We start from the raw sequence: 17,313 nt of genomic DNA, 5'->3' as shown, positions 1-17,313 counted from the left end.
CGATTCAAGCCATTGTGCCAAGTTGCCTTCGCGTCGAAAAGGGATTTCTTACCTGCTCATACCGACTGGGACTGATGGCTCCGGCATGGGCTCTGCGCTCCTGACCGCCGCTCTTGCTTGCAATGGAACCACCAACCTGTCGAAAAGCCTCCCTCGCCATGTTCTACGCACTTCACGCTGCATGACCCTGAAGGCCGACGTGCTAACTCTGGTGGTTTCAATTGACGCGTTGCATTTGTGTCCGTCGAAAAAGTGTCGCAAGGCCGTATCACAGCTTTCAGGATCGCGAGAGTCTTTTCTTATCCTTCCATGACGAGAGTGCTGTAGCCGCCATACGTTTGGCTCCAGCAAGGTCAGCGGTGAATTGATGGGCGAAAAGCAAATGGCGTTGTCTCCAAGTGGACCCTCAGTTCAGCAGGAATGCGGCCTACTTGGTGAGCTCACCGTCCACATGTACTTACGATGCGGCTCTTCTTCGTCACAGAGGTGAGAGTGTATCCTCGCGTTGAGCATCGGCACCCGCCCTGCTGTAGGTTTCCAATCAGCCTGTCTTTTGACGTGGATGACAGAAATTTGACGTGTGGGTTGGAGGAAGTTGCGTTGAGGTGAGGTGTTGATAGAAGCCTTCGCTCGCGCCATCCATCACGCACCACCTGCCACCGATCTCCCTCACAACCTTCACCTTCTCACAACCACCGTCTTTACTCGTCGTTTGCCCCGCTCACTCTTTTCGCTTGGATATTCGTTCTCAGCTATGCGCCAGGCCAACTTTGGCGGCGTCATAGCCGTCCTGCTGGCTCTGCTCGCCACGACTGCAACCGCACGCTGGGCTGTCAAGTGCCAGCCAGTCCTACGCGACCGCATTGATCCTATCCACAGCCCTGGAAAGCTCTCCAGCTCTTTCAACCTCTTTGCGGGCGCCAACGCGGTCAACATGAACATCACCTACAACCAGCTGCGTCACGCGGAGTGTTCTTCTTGCTCAACCAAGGGTGACATGTCATTGTACTGGACTTCTCAGCTCTTCTACTACGACGGCACAAGCTACTTGGCTGTGCCTGAGAAGACCATCACCGTTCACTATGAGTCAGTTGGCCTGTGACCGAGCTCAAGAACAAACACTGAACCCACACAGCCAAAGCCCCACCTCCAATCGAAGCCTGAGCCCCCGAGCTGCGCCTTTCCCTGGCGGATTCCAGATGTCTGCCGGGCACGACTCCAAGCGCCGTCCAAACAATGGCGTCCCTGGTGGTGTTATCCGGTACGAATGTGATGACAAGCAGGCTCCTGGCGGGGTGAGATCCTCCTTGGCCCACTTGCCTCAAGAGTTCTGTCCCGATGGTCTCAGTGCAAAAGTTGGCTTCCCTTCGTGCGGAGACGGCAAACGATTGTCTTCTACAGACGGCTCTCACGTGGCTTATCCCATCAATGGAACCTGTCCTTCCTCGCATCCCATCCGTCTGGTCTCGATGTGGTACGATGTGCTCTACGATCTCACTTCTTTCAAGGGCAAGTTGGCCATAGACAGTCGTCCTCATCTCGTCTTTGTCCACAAGGGTCAGAACGGATTTATCAACGATCCGACTGGCTACGGATTTCAAGGGTCCTTCGTACGTGTCCACCCTGAATTTCTTTTGCAAGCCTGTGCTAACTCTGCAAAGATCAACGGCTGGGACAACGCCACTTTTCAGCGAGCAATCTCTCATTGCAACGGGCAGAGCCCCTCCGCTGACAAAACCTGCTATCCGTTTCTCAATCAAACCATCCGTCCAGATTTCTTCGGGAGCTGTGCGGGTACACAGCATGCGCCTGAATACATCACAGCGCTTGCTTCCCCCACGCCTACTCCTTACACCACGCCGGCATTGTCGACGTCCATCATGACCACAAAGTATCACTCGAATGGTGGTTTCTTCGAGTCGACGACTTCATCCAACAAGGCCGTATCGCCCACGCGTGTCGCTGGCTCCCGGATTTCAGCTGTGGTCGCCAGTCCGTCCTACTGGAGTCACTTTGGCTGCGGAATAGACGACGTCTCGAATCGTACATGGACAAATGCATGGACCGACAGCTTCATGACCAGGCAGACTTGCCTTAATCACTGCCACGCAACCGGTAGGCACTGGGCTGGTCTTGAGAATGGCGACACCTGCTATTGCTCCTTCACGCCACCTCCGATTGATCGTCTGCCGCGCACTGGTATCAGCGGTCAGTGTGACTCCATGCCTTGCGCAGGCGATTACCATGATCCATGTGGTGGAGCTCCTAGCGATGACAAGTATGTTCTGAGCATGTACTACTGGTGCAAGGACGGCGACCCGAAATGTCCTTCGGTGCATCCCCTTCCATTTGATTCTAAGGAACTCTCTAAGCGCAAGCTCGGCCACTCCTGGCGATCAGACACAGCGACTCATCCTGATTCTGCCAGTTTTGATGAAGCCCCCAAGGAACATCCAGCCATCATCGAAAAAGTATCCCTCAGCAACGGCGACTTCCTGGGCCTCAAGGTTTGCAGCCCATTCAGCCACGCTGATCAGCCTCCTCACTGTGTCCTTTTTGAGAGCCACGACGCCGAGGTCTTGAGCTCCGAATTTCTTCAGTGGGCGCGCCAGGGAAATGGATACCGTCGGCGAGAATATGCTTCGTTTTGGGACCAGGCCAAGACGCACAAGGAAAACCACAGCCTGCACGCAAAGAGCCAGTGGGCGCTCTTCGTGGTCCTGGGAATCGTGCCATTCTTCGTCGGATGGTTTGCCTTTTTGCTTGGTTTGTTCGTTGGAGAGACCTACGCTTCCAACGCAAGGCGTACCCGTGCCGTGGTTGTGAATTCGGAACACTAAGCCCGGGTTGCTTCATCGGCCAGTTGGATGGCCTCATGGCTCTTGGAAGTGTAAAACATCTTGGGTTGCACATTGCAAGGACCTTCTGTCCATAGCTGACGAATGAATGAAAAATAATTCTCCCGTTGTACTTTGGGGATCAAAGTGTTCTTGATGCACAAATTAACAGTGCTAGCCCCGTTAGTAGCAGTGCTGAACGAGTAAACCATGGCTTAAAAGTACTGACAGATCTCTTTTGAGTGCCCTTCAGCAGCAATACAAGCCTCAAAGGTACTTCCCCTCTTCCCCTCCAACGCAGCCTTCATCTCCGTCTCAAAATCCTGCATCCACGCGTCTTCCAAATAGACAGGTTCCCACCCTAATCGCGTCCTTGCAACAGTGCCCTTGGTCTTGCGATGGCCCGCCAACCCTGTCTCGGCAATGTAGAGATTGCCCGCCGTCATCGCAGCCGACTCTTCAAGGCTCAACGTGCGAATCTCCTTGGTCTGAGGCCCACCCTCCTTGGGTAAGTGTCCCGCTGCAAACGCGACATCCAAACAACGTAGCGCGATATCGCGCGTGAGCGTCCGGCCAGCCGTCGGGAAAATGATGCCATGCCTGCCCGTCTCCAAACTGCTGCCGCCGTGCTCGACGATATTGAGGACGCAGAGGACGTAGAGATCGACAAGGTCGGCAATGTGGACATAGTCGATATCCCCCGTGCCATCGCCGACAGTGACGCCATAGCCCTGCTGCAAGACACTCGCCATCGTGACGGGAATCATCAAGCCAGCCTGCTGAAACAGGCCCTCGCCAGTGCCAAAGATGCACGGCGCCTGGATGCTGATGGCGCTGACGCCCAGCTCCTCGCCCAGGCGCAGCACGACGAGCTCGGCGGCGCGCTGCGCGTACCACTCGCGCTCGTTCTCGGCCGCCTCGAACGCAAACACGGCCGCCGAGTCGGCGTCGTCGTGCTCGACGTCGGGCCGCGCCGCGCCCGTGATGGGCTTGTCCGAGATGTTGGAGCAGCCCGACGTGTGGATCATCCAGACGGCGGGCTGGCCCGTCGCCGCCTTGCGCGCCGCCAGCCCGCGCACCAGCGCTTCGGCCGACGCCGGGTGGAAGCCTGTCCCCGCGTTGATGACCATGTCGTGCTCGGCCGCCAGCGCCTTCACTGTCTCTACGTCGTCGAGGGACGTGATGGCGATGGGGTTCACGCGCGGCCCGTAGGTTTCTGTGAGCTTGGAGATGCGGTCGCCGCCGCCTGGGCGGACGGGAAGAGTCACGGGGTTGGAGGGGGAGAGGATGGAAGCAAGAGAGGGGTGCTTGAAGAGGCGGTGGAGCACGCTTCCACCTTCATAGCCGGTTGCGCCTGTCAGGAGAATCTTTGGAGGCGAAGATGGTGTTGCCATATTGATGTTGGGTCCGCGAGTTGAGTGTTGCGATGAGGTGAGAAATTCAATTGAGAAGTGCAAGACCTACAAGTCGGTCAGCCTTTTCTAGACAAGTGTCTCTGAGCTTGTGGATTTGAAGATTAGTCTCGAGCATCTCGTTTGCATCGTCAGTTGCCACGTGCATCGTTAGCGGCACAGAAGTTGCCAGCTGAGGATGGCGGCTTGAAGACTTGAACAAATCTGGAATTCCCGGTGGTTCCCTGCCAATGATTAGTTGTGGAGTGTGAGCGTTGCTCGTGATTAGAATACAGGTCCTATTGAGCCACGGAGTACCTATCAGTTTACGGCGGAGAATATAAGTAATGTCATTTCCCCAAACGTGGTTTGGTTCCAGGATGTGTCATGGAGCGTTCCGAAGCTGTCAAAAATGGCAGACACTGTGGAAAACAAAAAAGGTAGAAAGACTCGCAGGTGTGATACATACCCACCTCGTGTTACCATCATTGCGAATGTCAAAGCCAAGGACAAGGTGTTTCTCACGAGAACTCCCATTCCGAGGAAAGCTAATCAATATAGCCGCCACCGGAAAAGACAATGTTTTACGCCCGTTATCTACTTGCAAAGTCCTACAGCACCCAAAAAAAGTGGAATATATCGACATACAAGGCGGAGCCCCATTAACACGCTCGCTCAAGAGCTCCGCTGGTACCCAAAGCCAACACACGGCCCTGGGCAATTTTCGTTCCAATTTTCATTCATTCGCGTCAGCCAGATGTTGGCTTGCCGTGTCAAGTCCTTGTTCGTTCACAGCGCAGTACCTCATCCGTACAGGTAACTTGGCGAAGCTGCCGGATTTCTGGTGTCCAAAAAATGTTTACGAGTCGTAGGAGCAAACGACACCCTGGTCGGCGCGGGAGTTCATGAGCAGCGCGACAATGAGACCGTAGAGACCTGTTTCCACGTCAGTGAAGCTCGCGCGCGACAGCAGTATGGCTTTCATACCCAGGACTTCAGCGAAAATGAGAATGAGAATCATGCCGACGAAGAGGCGGGGCTGCTGAGCAGTTCCACGGACACCAGCATCACCGACAATACCAATAGCAAACCCGGCGGCCAGACCGGCCAGACCGACGGACAAACCAGCACCCAGCTGGATGAAGTTGGTAAACAGTGCAGATCTCTGCGACAGGCCGTTGGAGATCAGGACCGAAACGACGAGACCGTAGATACCAATGATACCAGCCATAATGACGGGGATAATGTCTGGGGTAAGTTAGCTGGTGGCCTGAACCGAAGCCTCTCCGTGTCGCAGTGGGAGGCTATCGTTCGACAATCAAGTCGGCATTTGGGGAATCCGTACTCTTGACGATCAGGTCAGGCCTGAGAACACCCATGGCAGAGATACCAACACCGGCCTTGGCGGTACCGTAGGCAGCGCCGAAGCAGGTGAAGACGATGGCGGACGTGCAGCCCATCGCACCGAAGAAGGGCTAACGAGCAAAATCAGCTTTTGGTCCTGGAACACATGTTGGTGTATAACGGGTCGACTGGGAGGCGCGGGGAGAAGTAGGAGCGCTACTGGCCGCTCGATCGCTCGGGCGGTGTGGTGGATCGCAACACCAGGGCAGGACTTACGGCGTAAACGGGGCTGTAAATTCCATTCGTTAGCTTTGACGTCTCATTGAATCAAGTATAGAGCTCAGAAAGCGCAAAAGGCAATGACGGCAAAGCTGGTCCCTGCGAAGAGGGACGCTCAAGCTGTCCAGAAGCGCGGCACGACGGCGACGTACCAGAGATCGGTGGCCATTGCGACGGTGATGTGGTTGAGACTCTGCGGATGCGAAGTTGGCACGGAAGGTCAGATGGAAACAACGGGCGGTTGGGAGGCGGTTGATGCGGGATGGAGATGGATGACGACGAGGACGAAGTCGATGGAGGTGCTGTGGGAAGCTGCTGCCCGTCCACCGGCAGCTTCTTGGCGTCCCAGCCACGTGATTTAGACCGTGTGGTTTGTTGCCTCAGGCCACAATGACGCTCGGACCACGACTCAACTTTCTCTTGGCCGGAATTTTTTCCCCAGTCGCCTATTCCACCACCGAGCTCTCAACCTCCCGCTGACGCAACAAGAAAGGGCGATCCCACAGGAAAGGAACCCTTTTGAATCGACTCCAGCGATTTCCACCTCCATCTCCCGCAAGACACCCGATTCCGCGCATTTCCAGCCACCCACAACAACACAAAATGTCCGCTCAAGATACTTCCGCCGCCTGGCCCATCGCCGATGCCTCCCTCTCCCAGGAGATTCTCGACCTCGTCCAACAGGCCCAGCACTACAGGCAGCTCAAGAAGTGAGTGCCCATATCCAGCGGCAGCTTGGCGCGTTTCGCGAATGCTCTCCACAACGCGTGCGCGTCATATCCAACGAATGAGTTCTAACGGTATGCTCTAGGGGTGCCAACGAGGCCACCAAGACTCTGAACCGTGGTGTTGCGGAGGTCATCGTTCTGGCCGCTGATACTTCTCCTCTCGCCATCCTTCTCCACCTTCCTCTCCTCTGCGAGGACAAGAACGTCCCCTACGTCTACGTCCCCAGCAAGATGGCGCTTGGCCGCGCTTGTGGTGTGAGCAGGGCTGTCATTGCCGCCAGCATCACCACCAACGAGGTATGTAACAATTCCCAGCTTCCACTAAACCAGACGCTCACTATTTCCAACAGGGATCCGACCTCATGGGCCAGGTCCGCTCCCTCAAGGACAAGGTCGAGAGGCTGATGATCTAAGCGGGTTTGTAACTGCTCTGTCACTTTGGCGCAAAAAACTGCGGTTTCAGACCTCTGGTACAAGATTTGGGCTTTGGTTGCAAGCGCGCAACTCAGTGGCATACAGGAGGCGTGGAAATCAGGCAACGGCGTTCTGGATATCCGGATTTGGGGCAATGGGCGTAGTGCGGCATGCTCAGCTGTTGTCTCCTGGTTTCGTGGCCATCATTTGAGTTCTTAACTGGACTGCAAATGCGACTACAAATTGAAAATATTTCAAAACTTAACCATGCTATCCAGCCGCTCTCCAACAGTACTGCTTGTGATTGGGAAAAGGTCGTCTCTGCTGTCAGTGACATGGAAATTCTTCTTGGGTGATTCAAAGTCTCGACAAGGATTTGCAATTGAGTGGTAAGACTTTCACAAAGGCGTCCCCATGGGCTGTCCCCATGCAGCATCACTGGCACCAACAGCAAATTGAAAACTCAAAGATTGGTGCAAACTCCGTACAAAAGAAAAGCCCCTCTCGAATCATTCCTGCATCAACAACCACCTCCAACTTCTCTCAGCCCCTCCTGACCAACCCATGCAAAACTCCAACAAGCCCAAATCCAGAAAACCCGAACTTCTCCACCGCCGCCGTCAGCAGATACCCCCTCACATCCAGAACATCGTGCCGCTCAATCTGTCGTGCCAGGGGTTCTGGTGCTTGTTCCAGATATCATTGAGCCTGATTCTGAATCGATCCGGAGTTAAATCCGAAGGGATTGCACCGTCGTAGAACTCGCGAAGGTAAATGCGACCGCGCTCGCACAAGCGGTCCGCATAATAGGTTGGCGATGCGTACGAGACAGTCATCATTGCGCGGACGTAGATGGCGCAAATATTTTGCGTCTGTCGCGTGGGAGTGTTAGTTTAGTCAAACGTGAGGATTGAGGCTGGGATTTGGTGCAGGAGAATAGTGGCGAGTGGAGATTCCGGGAAATGGGTAATTGGAAGGATGACTTACGACATTTTGCAGCTCTGTTGCGTTGAACCCCAGCCCGTTTTCCACGACAAAGTAGTGTGCTGGTTTCGATGTGCCCTGGATGCCGGCATGCGAAGACAGAAAGAAGTCAAAGTAGTAGGGAGAGGTCACACAGGTGTCTACGACAGTGCCAGGGACGATGTTGTCATTGACCTTTTCAGACTTCTGAGCGTTGCTGCGTGGAAAAAAGCGTGTACCGTGGCGTTTTGTGACAATGATTGCAGTCACTGGCACTGCGGTCTGCACATTCTTCGTGCCTGCAATATCCTGGTATGCTGCCTTGATTGCTGTAACCTCCTTGTTCTTGACTTCTGCACGCTGGGCTTCGCTCACTCCGTCGCGGTAGTAGATGATGTGGTCGGGAAGTTTGTTATTGACCGAATAATAAGCATTCAAGCGCTCTCTGACCATGGACCTCATGTCCTCGATGATCTGTTGCATGTCAGTGTCTGCCATGGAATCTGGAAAAACATGGGTTGAATATAAACCTCTTTGCTCTGCTTCAAGGTTCCATCAGACCTCTCGTCAGGCTGTTGCCATCTCATTGATCCAAGGAATTTCCCAAAGGTGCCATCAACACTGCCAACGACCGCAGCAATTGACGGTGTTCCATGCGACGACAGTGCAGATGGATGCGTGACATCGGCTCCAAGGATCATGACGTTCTTGTCGATGGGTTTTCCTCCTGCAGTACCAAGGCCCTTGTTGACAGTGGTGTTGATGTTGCCTAACTTCAGGTTTACCTTCATCCCAACATTCCTCAGATAGCCTGACTTGTTTTTGCTTTTCCAGTACTTGGAAAGGCAGATTGACTGTAGACCGACCCGTCGATCCGCTTCTGTCTTGAAGTCCGAGTACGCCTGAGTTGATGGAGTCATCATCAGAAGTACTACCAGAGAAGCAGACTTCGCCACAGCTTCTGATACACCTCGACCAATCTCCGCCCTATCATAGCTGTGCATGGCCGTGTACGTGCCCACGGGTGCTCTGAATCGAATTCCAAGACTCCTCAGTACCCCTACGAAATCATTATGAATTTGTCCGGGATGCGGATCATTCCTCCCAAGGCCATTGACCACTCTTTCGAGGAAAAGGTAATGAAATCCACCTCCGACTCCCGTATCGGTTGAAAAAAATTGGGCGCCGGGGGGAAGTGACCATCTTCCTTGACGGACCTGTGGGAGATTTTTCACTGAGCGGAAAAAAAGATGAGGCTCGGGGGCTTGTCGCGAAGGAACAGTCAGCATCTGCGGGTCGATCTCCAGACCAGAATTCGGAACGACGACTGTGCTTGATACTCCCATGTTAATAGAACGGAGTCCATCACCCAAGATTTCTGAGACCTTGACAGGGGGCCTTTTGCAAGCCAGGTTGATCATGTTCGTCGTCTGCTCGGGGGATAGCTTTGCACGGTAAGGCTGGTAAGGGAGGATTCGAAGCATTTCAGGCGCGTACCACAACTTCATCTTGTCCTTACCACCCAAGTTCACACTCAAGGACGCTCGATCAATCTTCTGGTGAGGATACTTGCTGGTAAGATGATCATAGACGCTGACAATTTTGCCATCTTTTTCGAAGGTCTGCTTGTCCACAGGGACGCCAAAGCCGTTGATGGTTTTGATTTTGTTGCTGGGATCGTCGTCGTTGGAGTGGCTTTGTCTTCCGCGATAGTCGACGTAGACGCGAACACCTCGAAGTAGGCGTTGGAAGCCAGGCGTACCATTGTGGTGCCTGATGAAGTCTGAAACGAGACGTGGATGGAAAAATGCACTCGTCGCGTTGTTGACATTGAGGAGCGCGCCTCCCATGGCCGGCTTGACAATGAAGGAAAATCCATGATGGCAAACGACAAGGTTTCTAGAAGTTTCGATGGGGTTACGTCCAAGCTGGACCCATGTGATGTCCAGGGGATCCCAACGACTCTTAATGAAAAGCCTGTTGCTGCCAAGTTGGAAACTTTGGTAGTCCGGCTGAGTTGCCCTAGCGGCCTTGGAAATGATGATGCTGAGCGACTGGCAAGCGATGGAGTTGTCGTGTTCCTGGCAGCCCGGTTGGCCTTCGACGTAGTTCTTGAAGCCGTTGAGGTCAACCTGACCATGGCTGTAAATTGCGACATGCTCTTGGTTCCTTCCAAAAGGAACTTTGCTCGAAAAGACCAGGTTGTCGTTCGTCAATGACGGACAAGAAAAGACATCCTGAGCTTCTTTCTTCAGATTCGGGTCCACAAGCGGGAATTTGAGCTCCTTCCACGAGACAATATTGAGAAGATAGTCCGTGGCGAAGTCTGACTCTTGTCCAAAATGGTTGACGTGGTCGAAAAAAGCTTCGATGAGTCTTTTCCGCGCAGCTTGGCTCCAGGAGCTGCAAACCTTGGTCAGACCAATGGTGTAACGATGCAAAGTTTTGGGGAGCGTCATTCTGAAGTGATTCGTGTGGATGTTCGCGTTCTGGTCCTTGAGACCGAAGCCGGGACGCAAAGGGAAGACGTCGGCTTTTTTCGCGGATTGTTGCTTGGCCAAGAGACTCTCGAAAACAGCACGCTTGTCGACCAGAGCAAAGCTGCCGGCGGATGGATCAGACGTCGTCGCTGGTTTTCGATCACGAAGACTGAGGCTCTGCCTTCTCAAAGGTCTGTGGTCTGATCGAACGTTAGCATAAGCTTCGCGAAACTTCGTAATCAGAGTTACCTGTTCCAGACTGAGAGTTCGGAGGACCAGAAGGTGTTGAGACAGAAGTCGAAGAAGCAGTGCCACCTTTGGGCTGGTTGCCTCCACCTGTAGGCGCGCCAGCAGGCTTCGTGCGGACTGGCATAGCCACAAGATCAGCTGCAGTGCGTGACGGAGTGCCACTTGAAGAGGCAGGGCTGCCACCGGGGGCGAGCGTGGCTGGGGTTGCGGAGGAACTGGCGCCAGCAGCTGAAGTAGAAGCTCTATCGTCGATACGCCTTCGGAACTCCTCGAGGGTTAGTCCGCCAAGGTACTGAAAACTGTGTCCACGCTTCTTGACCAAAGCAACTTCGTATTCGATACGCTTTTTCACGGTCAAAGCATCAGGCCAAATCAGCGGGTCATTGCTTGGGTTGTCAGTCAGTGCGCGAATATCTTCACAACGATTAGCAGTATGCTCCTTAGAGCCACAGCGCTGGCACGGCTTCTTGTTGAAGAAATTTTGGAAGCTCATTGTAAGATTGAGGTGTCGAAACGAGGCGAGAAGTTTCGAAAGGTGAGTGCAATGAAGGTCGAAAATCAGAAACTCTTGAATGCGAGAGGTTCTGACTGCCGTGGACCACGGAGATCCAGCGTCGGTCTTATATGGAGTTCGGGGGCTTGTGTTGCGCGTCAGTGTTTGCAGAAAACACCACATCCACAACTGAAGATAGCTGCCAAACCCAGCAGGCTGGTTGGAACCCCAATCGCAGCAACACAAGAAACTCATGAGATTCGGTTGTCGATAGCTGTTTGAACCTAGACGTGCAACGACTGTGGTCAACACCAACTCTTCACAAATGCCCACGGTCTCTGAGGGAATTCCGCAATGCCCACACTAATTTCCCTGTGCAAAGAAGCTTTGTTTTGCCAGAAAGATGGATTGTAGACGAACAAGAATTGGTCTAGACGGCGCAGGATGCATTCTCTGCGTTGCAAAACCAGCCTGTCCATGGCTAGACGGAGCAACAGCCAAATACATGTAGTAATTCAACAGCGAAATCCGTCAGCAATCCCATGATGACCATTTGACGTTGCGCCTACCTCCATTTCCGGTGTTTCCGATTGTAACAACGCCAGTACAGTAGACTGCGCAGAGAGAGCGGGAGGAGAGCGGAGGGCCGGTTTTTGGTAAAACCTGCGTGTCAGTCATGATGATACCAACGTGTTTACCATAGAGGCAGCATTTGCACCAACAGAAGGAGCACACACATTCTGGACGTGAAAGCTGCATTAAAATAGTAACCAAGACAAGTCGCAGAAATCTTGTCTCGGGGCCGAAGGTAATCAAGACGAGAACGAAAATTCCACGCCAAATTTTCAGTGGAGTTCCAAAATCAAACCATCCCTTGCAAAAGGTTGGTCATGCCATGTCTGTCGCAATGGAGTCTGGGTATTTACCTTCCTGGTTCAGGTAGCACGTACCTCCGTTCCACATCCTTTTCCGTGTCTGCTTCGTCCTCGCCCTCAAATCGCAGTCTCACATAGCCTTCTTTAAGATCCGCGCCAATGTCTTTTCCATCTTTCTTTAGTCCTTTCCCGGGTCGTGATGCCACAACCTCGGCCTTATAGAATGTGGTTGTGAAGGGATATACAGCAAGGACAGTCTTGCGAGGAGGGAGTTCAGACAGTCCTTCGTTTGTTTTGGGTATCGGTACAAGAGCATTTACAGAGGCGCGGTAGGGTTGGGGAGGTGTAGGGGGATCGGGGTCTGAGTCGATGATTTCGTATCTGCATTGAGTTGTTGGAACGGAGTTGCAGTAGATAATTTAGCTCGGGATTGGGTTACCGTCTTTGCTTTCCTTCGCCAATCACTGCCGTAACAGCACAGAGTATGCCTTCGCCCTCTGTGTTCTTCTGCTTGTTACGGTAAAAGACCTCGGTGCCGACACTGAGACGATGTCGCTCGCCGATGGACACTTGATAGACGTATCAGACCAACCCTGGAAGATACTTGGTGCAAAGGTCGTCGTTAGAGATGCGCAGTGGCTTTGTGAACTTTACCTTTGCTGTCGATGCTGTCGTTGCCGTCCTCGACTTTGACGCTGGTTTCGCGCGTGGCACCGACGCTGCCGCTTCTGCTCCCAGCCTTGCTGCCGCCAACGCCAAGACGATCTTTGACGCCTGAGCTGATGAGACTCATTTTGGGAGATTCTGCTGCCATGGAGTCATTGTCGTCATTCAGAGTCGGCTCAAGCTTGGCTCGTTTTGGGTTGCGCTGGACCTTGGCGCTGGCCTGCCGCGAGCCATTGGACGTGGTGTCGGGAGAGGTTGCAGAAGCGGCGCGAAGGGCTGACAGGAGTTCAAGGCCTTGGGTGATGGACATGCTGCTGTCGGAGGAAGAACCGTCTGTCAGGCTAGTGATGGCTTCGTGCAGGCGGATATTCTTGCGGACAAGCTCGTCCAGCTCGTTGTCTATATCCGCGGGGGGCATGTCTCCCCGTGCTGTAGGTGCGTTAGCCAATGCTTGGGGAAATCGCCGGGGGGTGGGCTGCGCATGAGGCACACTGCAGGTTGAGAAATGACGAAAAGACCGTGATAGATGACGTAACGGAAAAAGGAAAAGGTCAGAGACATCGGTCACCTTCAATGGTTTGCTGGGCTACGCCTAGCTCGTAGATGCGCTTTTCAATCTCATTTGATTCCCTCTGTCGGACTGATTAGCGAAGCCTTGCGCAGGTCACAGCCCACCAACGACCATGGTAAGCTCAACAGTATCAAAACGCGGCAAAGCTGCGCTTCAAGCTCAGTATGCGCGCCAAGCATGGATGGATTGTGCAGACAGTGTGGAGACCGTGGTGTCTTCCAAGGGTTTCTACTTACCACCAAGCCATCCACCTTGCGGGCATCAGTACGAAGCTGGTTCCAGATGCTGCGCTCTTCATCTGCATCATCTTTGATCTGGCTGCCGCGGGGACGGCTCCGCGATGTCATTTCGGGCGGCGCGCGAAGCCTTTGTGTTGATGTTTACATGCAACCTGAGAGCGAGTCGGAAGAGAGGCGCAAGAAGGTGGAAACGCCCAGGAGGGTGCGGAGAGTAAGCACGCGACCCTGGTCAGGGCGAGCTTGATTTTGAACGAAGTCGTAGGTGCTGTGGTCGAAGGTTGGAGGTTATGGGGAAGTGTGTCCAACGGGTGCGCTACCGGCCGGGCTAGTGCTAGTTCGAGCGCGAGTCAGGCGTCGATCCCTCCTTTGACTGCATGACCCGCGAGGCAGACCGTGCGCCCAAAGCTTGGCGCCTTCTGGCCAGCCCGACCCGAGTGACGTTAGCTTAGCCTCCGGACACCAGACCAAACCAGATTCGAGTCTTCTCTGCTTTTACTTTTCCTCTCGACTCTTGGCCCATTTGACTCCTCCATCTGCCACCATGCAGGTTCCCTTGATCAGACTCCAGTGCGGTAATGCGGTCAACTCCAAATCTAGCCAATCGCGTCGCCGCTAACAAATCCAAGGTGTAAACAGCTACGACTGGGGTATCTCTTCCCAAACAGCGCCGCCTCGAGACTTTTCCCCTCTAACATTTCCCAGGCAAGGTCGGCAGCTCCTCTGCCGCGGCCAAATTCGCCTCTGCCACTCCTCCCTCGGACTTCAGCATACAAGAAGAGAAGCCATACGCAGAACTATGGATGGGCACACACCCGTCGCTCCCTTCGAAGGATGTCGAGACTCAGAGGAGCCTGCTCGAGCTCGTCCAGGACAACCAGGCGCTCATGTCGCAGGAAATATCTGAAAAATATGGCGGGAGGCTGCCGTTCTTGTTCAAGGTTCTTTCGATCCGCAAAGCGCTGAGCATTCAGGCCCACCCGAACAAGCAGTTGGCCGAACAGCTGCACGCCAAAGACCCCAAAAACTATCCTGGTATACAACTGTGCCCGATACGCTCTTGGAAGCCAAGGGGGCTGACTTGAGGCCAGATGACAACCACAAGCCCGAAATGACTATTGCCATCACGCCATTTGACGGCCTTTGTGGTTTCCGCCCTCTGGCAGAAATCGCCCACTTCCTTTCCACGGTACCTTCTCTACGCAAGCTTGTGGGCGAGGAGGTGGCTTCCCACTTTGAGAGCAAGATCAAGGGCAATGAGACATCGGACAAGGAGGAGGACCAAAAGGCCAACAAGGAAGCGCTCCAAAAGGCCTTTACGTCCCTCATGACGTCAACGCCGGAGGACATCGAAGCAAGGACGCCAGAGCTACTCGAGCAAGCCAAGTCCGAGGGCGATGCTTTTGCAGGAGAAGGCGGGCCCTCCAACAGCGGCGCCGAGCTCTCAGAGCTCGTGCAACGCTGCAATTCGCAGTTCCCCAACGACATTGGTCTCTTCGTGCTCTTCTTCCTCAACTACGTCAAGCTGGACGTAGGCGAAGCCATGTTCCTGCAGGCCGACGACATTCACGCCTACCTGTCGGGCGACATCATCGAGTGCATGGCGTCGTCGGACAATGTGGTGCGCGCGGGCTTCACGCCCAAGTTCAAGGACGTCTCGACGCTGACGTCAATGCTTACGTACAATTACGCGCCTATCGAGGAGCAGAAGATGGAGCCCAAGGACTACCCGTATGTGACGCTCAACGTGCCGGCCTACTCGTCCGCCTCCTCGTCCATCCTGTACGACCCGCCGATCGAGGAGTTCAGCGTCATCAGGACGGCTCTGAACAAGGCTGGCGCCAAGGCGACGTTTGACGGCATCGAGGGGCCTAGCATTGTTCTCTGCACCGAAGGCAAGGGCACCATCTCGGTGGGCCCGAAGAAGGAGCCCGTCGAGCCGGGATTCGTCTACTTTGTCGGCGCCACGGCCGAGTGTGTTCTCGAGGCCGCTGACGACAGCTTCGTCACTTTCAAGGCGTTTTGCGAGTTGGAGGAGAAGCAAAAGCTCTAGAGGCTGGGAATTGAACTTGACGCAGACTACCATTGAAAGGAACGAGAACACGTAGGTTATGAGCAACGATGAGAAGAAACAAATATCCACACTGTAGGATAGAATGGGCAAGCAGCGTGTAGTAGTAATACCATTTCGGCCTTTTTGAACATCCATCCCTCTGTCTGTGCGTCTTTGCTGCCTGTATTCGCATCTTCGGCAGCAAGCCAAAACACCAAGCCCAGAAGGCAACTCCAGCCACATTCGTCCGTCGCTGGTCGTGGTTCTTCGTCCGACGATGACAACGACGCGGCCTCCTCCACCTCCTCCTCGGCAGTCTCAAACATGAATCGTCTCCATCATCGGCTGTTTTGGCCAGCAAGAGGTGGGTGACTATGTACGGCAGCTTACGACGTCTCGTTTCGTCTCTGGTTTCGTGTCGTCCACGCGCGCCGTTTGTGTCACTTGGAGTCGACGGTCCATCTTGGCGGGGGAGAGCTGGAAGAAGAGGGAAGGCCGCAGCTGAGAGGGAGTGTGTATGATGGACACGTGTTGCTCATGAGTGGAGGGCAAGACAGCACAGGCACGATGGGTAGGTACATGGACAGACAAGACTTTTATTTTCTGTTTTTGTTTTTGCACCGATTCTTTCGTCGCCTCAGGCGGATACAGACAAACAGGCGAACAGGCAGCGAGCACAACGGTAGACAGTACAATTGACACGACAATAAAGACCAAAACGAACAAAAGCCAATGACATCTTCCCGCCCACGCCCCCAGTCTACCCAGCCGTACTGATCGTCCAATTCGACCGCTTCTCCTGCAGCCACCGCCCTCGCGCATCTTCCTTCCACCAAACTTCCCCTTTTCTCGGCTTGTAAGATCGAGGACCGACCGCCTCCTCCAGCAACAGCAACAGCAACAACGCACTCCAAAGACCAAGCGATGCGAGTCGCCGTTCAAAGACGAGGCCTGTCGCAATTGAACAAACCACCAGTCCGTCCGGCCAACTCTCCCCCCAGAAGATTCGACAATCCACGATTTGACGCCCCCGCTTTCCGCCCGTCTAAGAGAAAAGGGAACTCATGTACCACATGCAAGCGTACGTACGGAAGGGGCCAAGGCATCCAGAGGTGTGTGTGGATGGACGGGGGTGAGCAATTAAGGAATAGTAGTGATGAGCCCAATTAGGCAGGGAGCAGCAATAAGTAGGTAGTGCTTGCTTGCTGTGGTGAGCATAGTTGTAACGGTAGAGAGAGAGAGAGAGAGAGATGGAGATATAGAGAGAGAAATAGGATTACTGATAATGGAAAAGGTAGAGACTAAGACTCAAGGAAAGCAACAGCAAAAAACAAAAGTAGCCAAGAGACGTGGGAAAACAGCAAGGAAAAGGCTGACGGAACGCGGCAAGATCAAAACACAAGGAAAATCGACTCAAGGAAAAAACGCAAAGCGCGACAGGTATCATGAGCTCACAGGCAGGGGATAAAAGGAAACGACCAGGGGCTCTGCTGTGGGAGAAGGGTGTGGATTTCTTTGGAGCGAGTGAAGAGGCAACTAGCTAGGCGCCGACGGATGTTGAGGACGGCATCTTGGGGAAAGTCGTTGTTAAGACAAGGTATCGATGCCGGAATTTTTGGAGTATAAAAGGAGTTGTGGGCGACTTCTCGCAGCTAGACAATGATCTACCCGTTTTTACAGAGAGGTAGACACGCTGTAGTTTGATGTCGTGGATGAATAACATCCGTCAAGCCG

At 53.9% G+C, this 17,313-nt stretch overlaps 6 protein-coding genes across 6 annotated transcripts; 3 read left to right on the top strand and 3 right to left on the bottom strand.

Annotated features, from left to right (window-relative positions):
• Positions 1 to 517: 517 nt before the first annotated feature.
• J3D65DRAFT_673541 (uncharacterized protein) lies at positions 518 to 2,964 on the top strand. The gene is made up of 3 exons (XM_066803529.1): positions 518 to 1,086; positions 1,136 to 1,610; positions 1,662 to 2,964. The coding sequence occupies exons 1-3, from the start codon at positions 755 to 757 to the stop codon at positions 2,838 to 2,840; spliced, it is 1,986 nt and encodes a 661-aa protein (XP_066660060.1). The 5' UTR covers positions 518 to 754; the 3' UTR covers positions 2,841 to 2,964.
• J3D65DRAFT_38171 (NAD dependent epimerase/dehydratase) lies at positions 2,947 to 4,435 on the bottom strand. Its single transcript, XM_066795777.1, has one exon. It carries the CDS (start codon positions 4,229 to 4,231, stop codon positions 3,053 to 3,055), a length of 1,179 nt encoding a protein of 392 aa, XP_066660059.1. The 5' UTR covers positions 4,232 to 4,435; the 3' UTR covers positions 2,947 to 3,052.
• Positions 4,436 to 5,087: 652 nt separating this feature from the next.
• On the bottom strand, positions 5,088 to 6,020 carry J3D65DRAFT_599440 (V-ATPase proteolipid subunit C-like domain-containing protein; the record flags this gene model as incomplete). The annotated part of the gene is made up of 5 exons (XM_066797900.1): positions 5,088 to 5,164; positions 5,216 to 5,476; positions 5,574 to 5,703; positions 5,849 to 5,861; positions 6,004 to 6,020. The coding sequence occupies 5 exons, from the start codon at positions 6,018 to 6,020 to the stop codon at positions 5,088 to 5,090; spliced, it is 498 nt and encodes a 165-aa protein (XP_066660058.1).
• A 294-nt stretch (positions 6,021 to 6,314) lies between these two features.
• Positions 6,315 to 7,254, top strand: J3D65DRAFT_564287 (ribonucleoprotein-associated protein). Its single transcript, XM_066797593.1, has 3 exons — positions 6,315 to 6,561; positions 6,663 to 6,876; positions 6,930 to 7,254. The coding sequence occupies exons 1-3, from the start codon at positions 6,455 to 6,457 to the stop codon at positions 6,990 to 6,992; spliced, it is 384 nt and encodes a 127-aa protein (XP_066660057.1). The 5' UTR covers positions 6,315 to 6,454; the 3' UTR covers positions 6,993 to 7,254.
• A 374-nt stretch (positions 7,255 to 7,628) lies between these two features.
• J3D65DRAFT_599438 (uncharacterized protein) lies at positions 7,629 to 13,637 on the bottom strand (the record flags this gene model as incomplete). Its single annotated transcript, XM_066797899.1, has 12 exons — positions 7,629 to 7,865; positions 7,981 to 8,430; positions 8,487 to 10,636; positions 10,686 to 11,452; positions 11,512 to 11,659; positions 11,748 to 11,841; positions 11,877 to 11,931; positions 12,129 to 12,434; positions 12,493 to 12,622; positions 12,708 to 13,148; positions 13,288 to 13,351; positions 13,527 to 13,637. 12 exons carry the CDS (start codon positions 13,635 to 13,637, stop codon positions 7,629 to 7,631), a joined length of 4,953 nt encoding a protein of 1,650 aa, XP_066660056.1.
• A 361-nt stretch (positions 13,638 to 13,998) lies between these two features.
• On the top strand, positions 13,999 to 15,721 carry J3D65DRAFT_610881 (mannose-6-phosphate isomerase-like protein). Its single transcript, XM_066798846.1, has 4 exons — positions 13,999 to 14,101; positions 14,156 to 14,176; positions 14,232 to 14,561; positions 14,618 to 15,721. The coding sequence occupies exons 1-4, from the start codon at positions 14,071 to 14,073 to the stop codon at positions 15,577 to 15,579; spliced, it is 1,344 nt and encodes a 447-aa protein (XP_066660055.1). The 5' UTR covers positions 13,999 to 14,070; the 3' UTR covers positions 15,580 to 15,721.
• Positions 15,722 to 17,313: the final 1,592 nt, after the last annotated feature.

Source organism: Phyllosticta citribraziliensis, assembly GCF_038025025.1.
Source record: "Phyllosticta citribraziliensis strain CPC 17464 chromosome Unknown J3D65scaffold_1, whole genome shotgun sequence".
Lineage (NCBI taxonomy): Eukaryota > Fungi > Ascomycota > Dothideomycetes > Botryosphaeriales > Phyllostictaceae > Phyllosticta > Phyllosticta citribraziliensis.
This window is presented reverse-complemented; position numbering and strand designations above follow the sequence as displayed.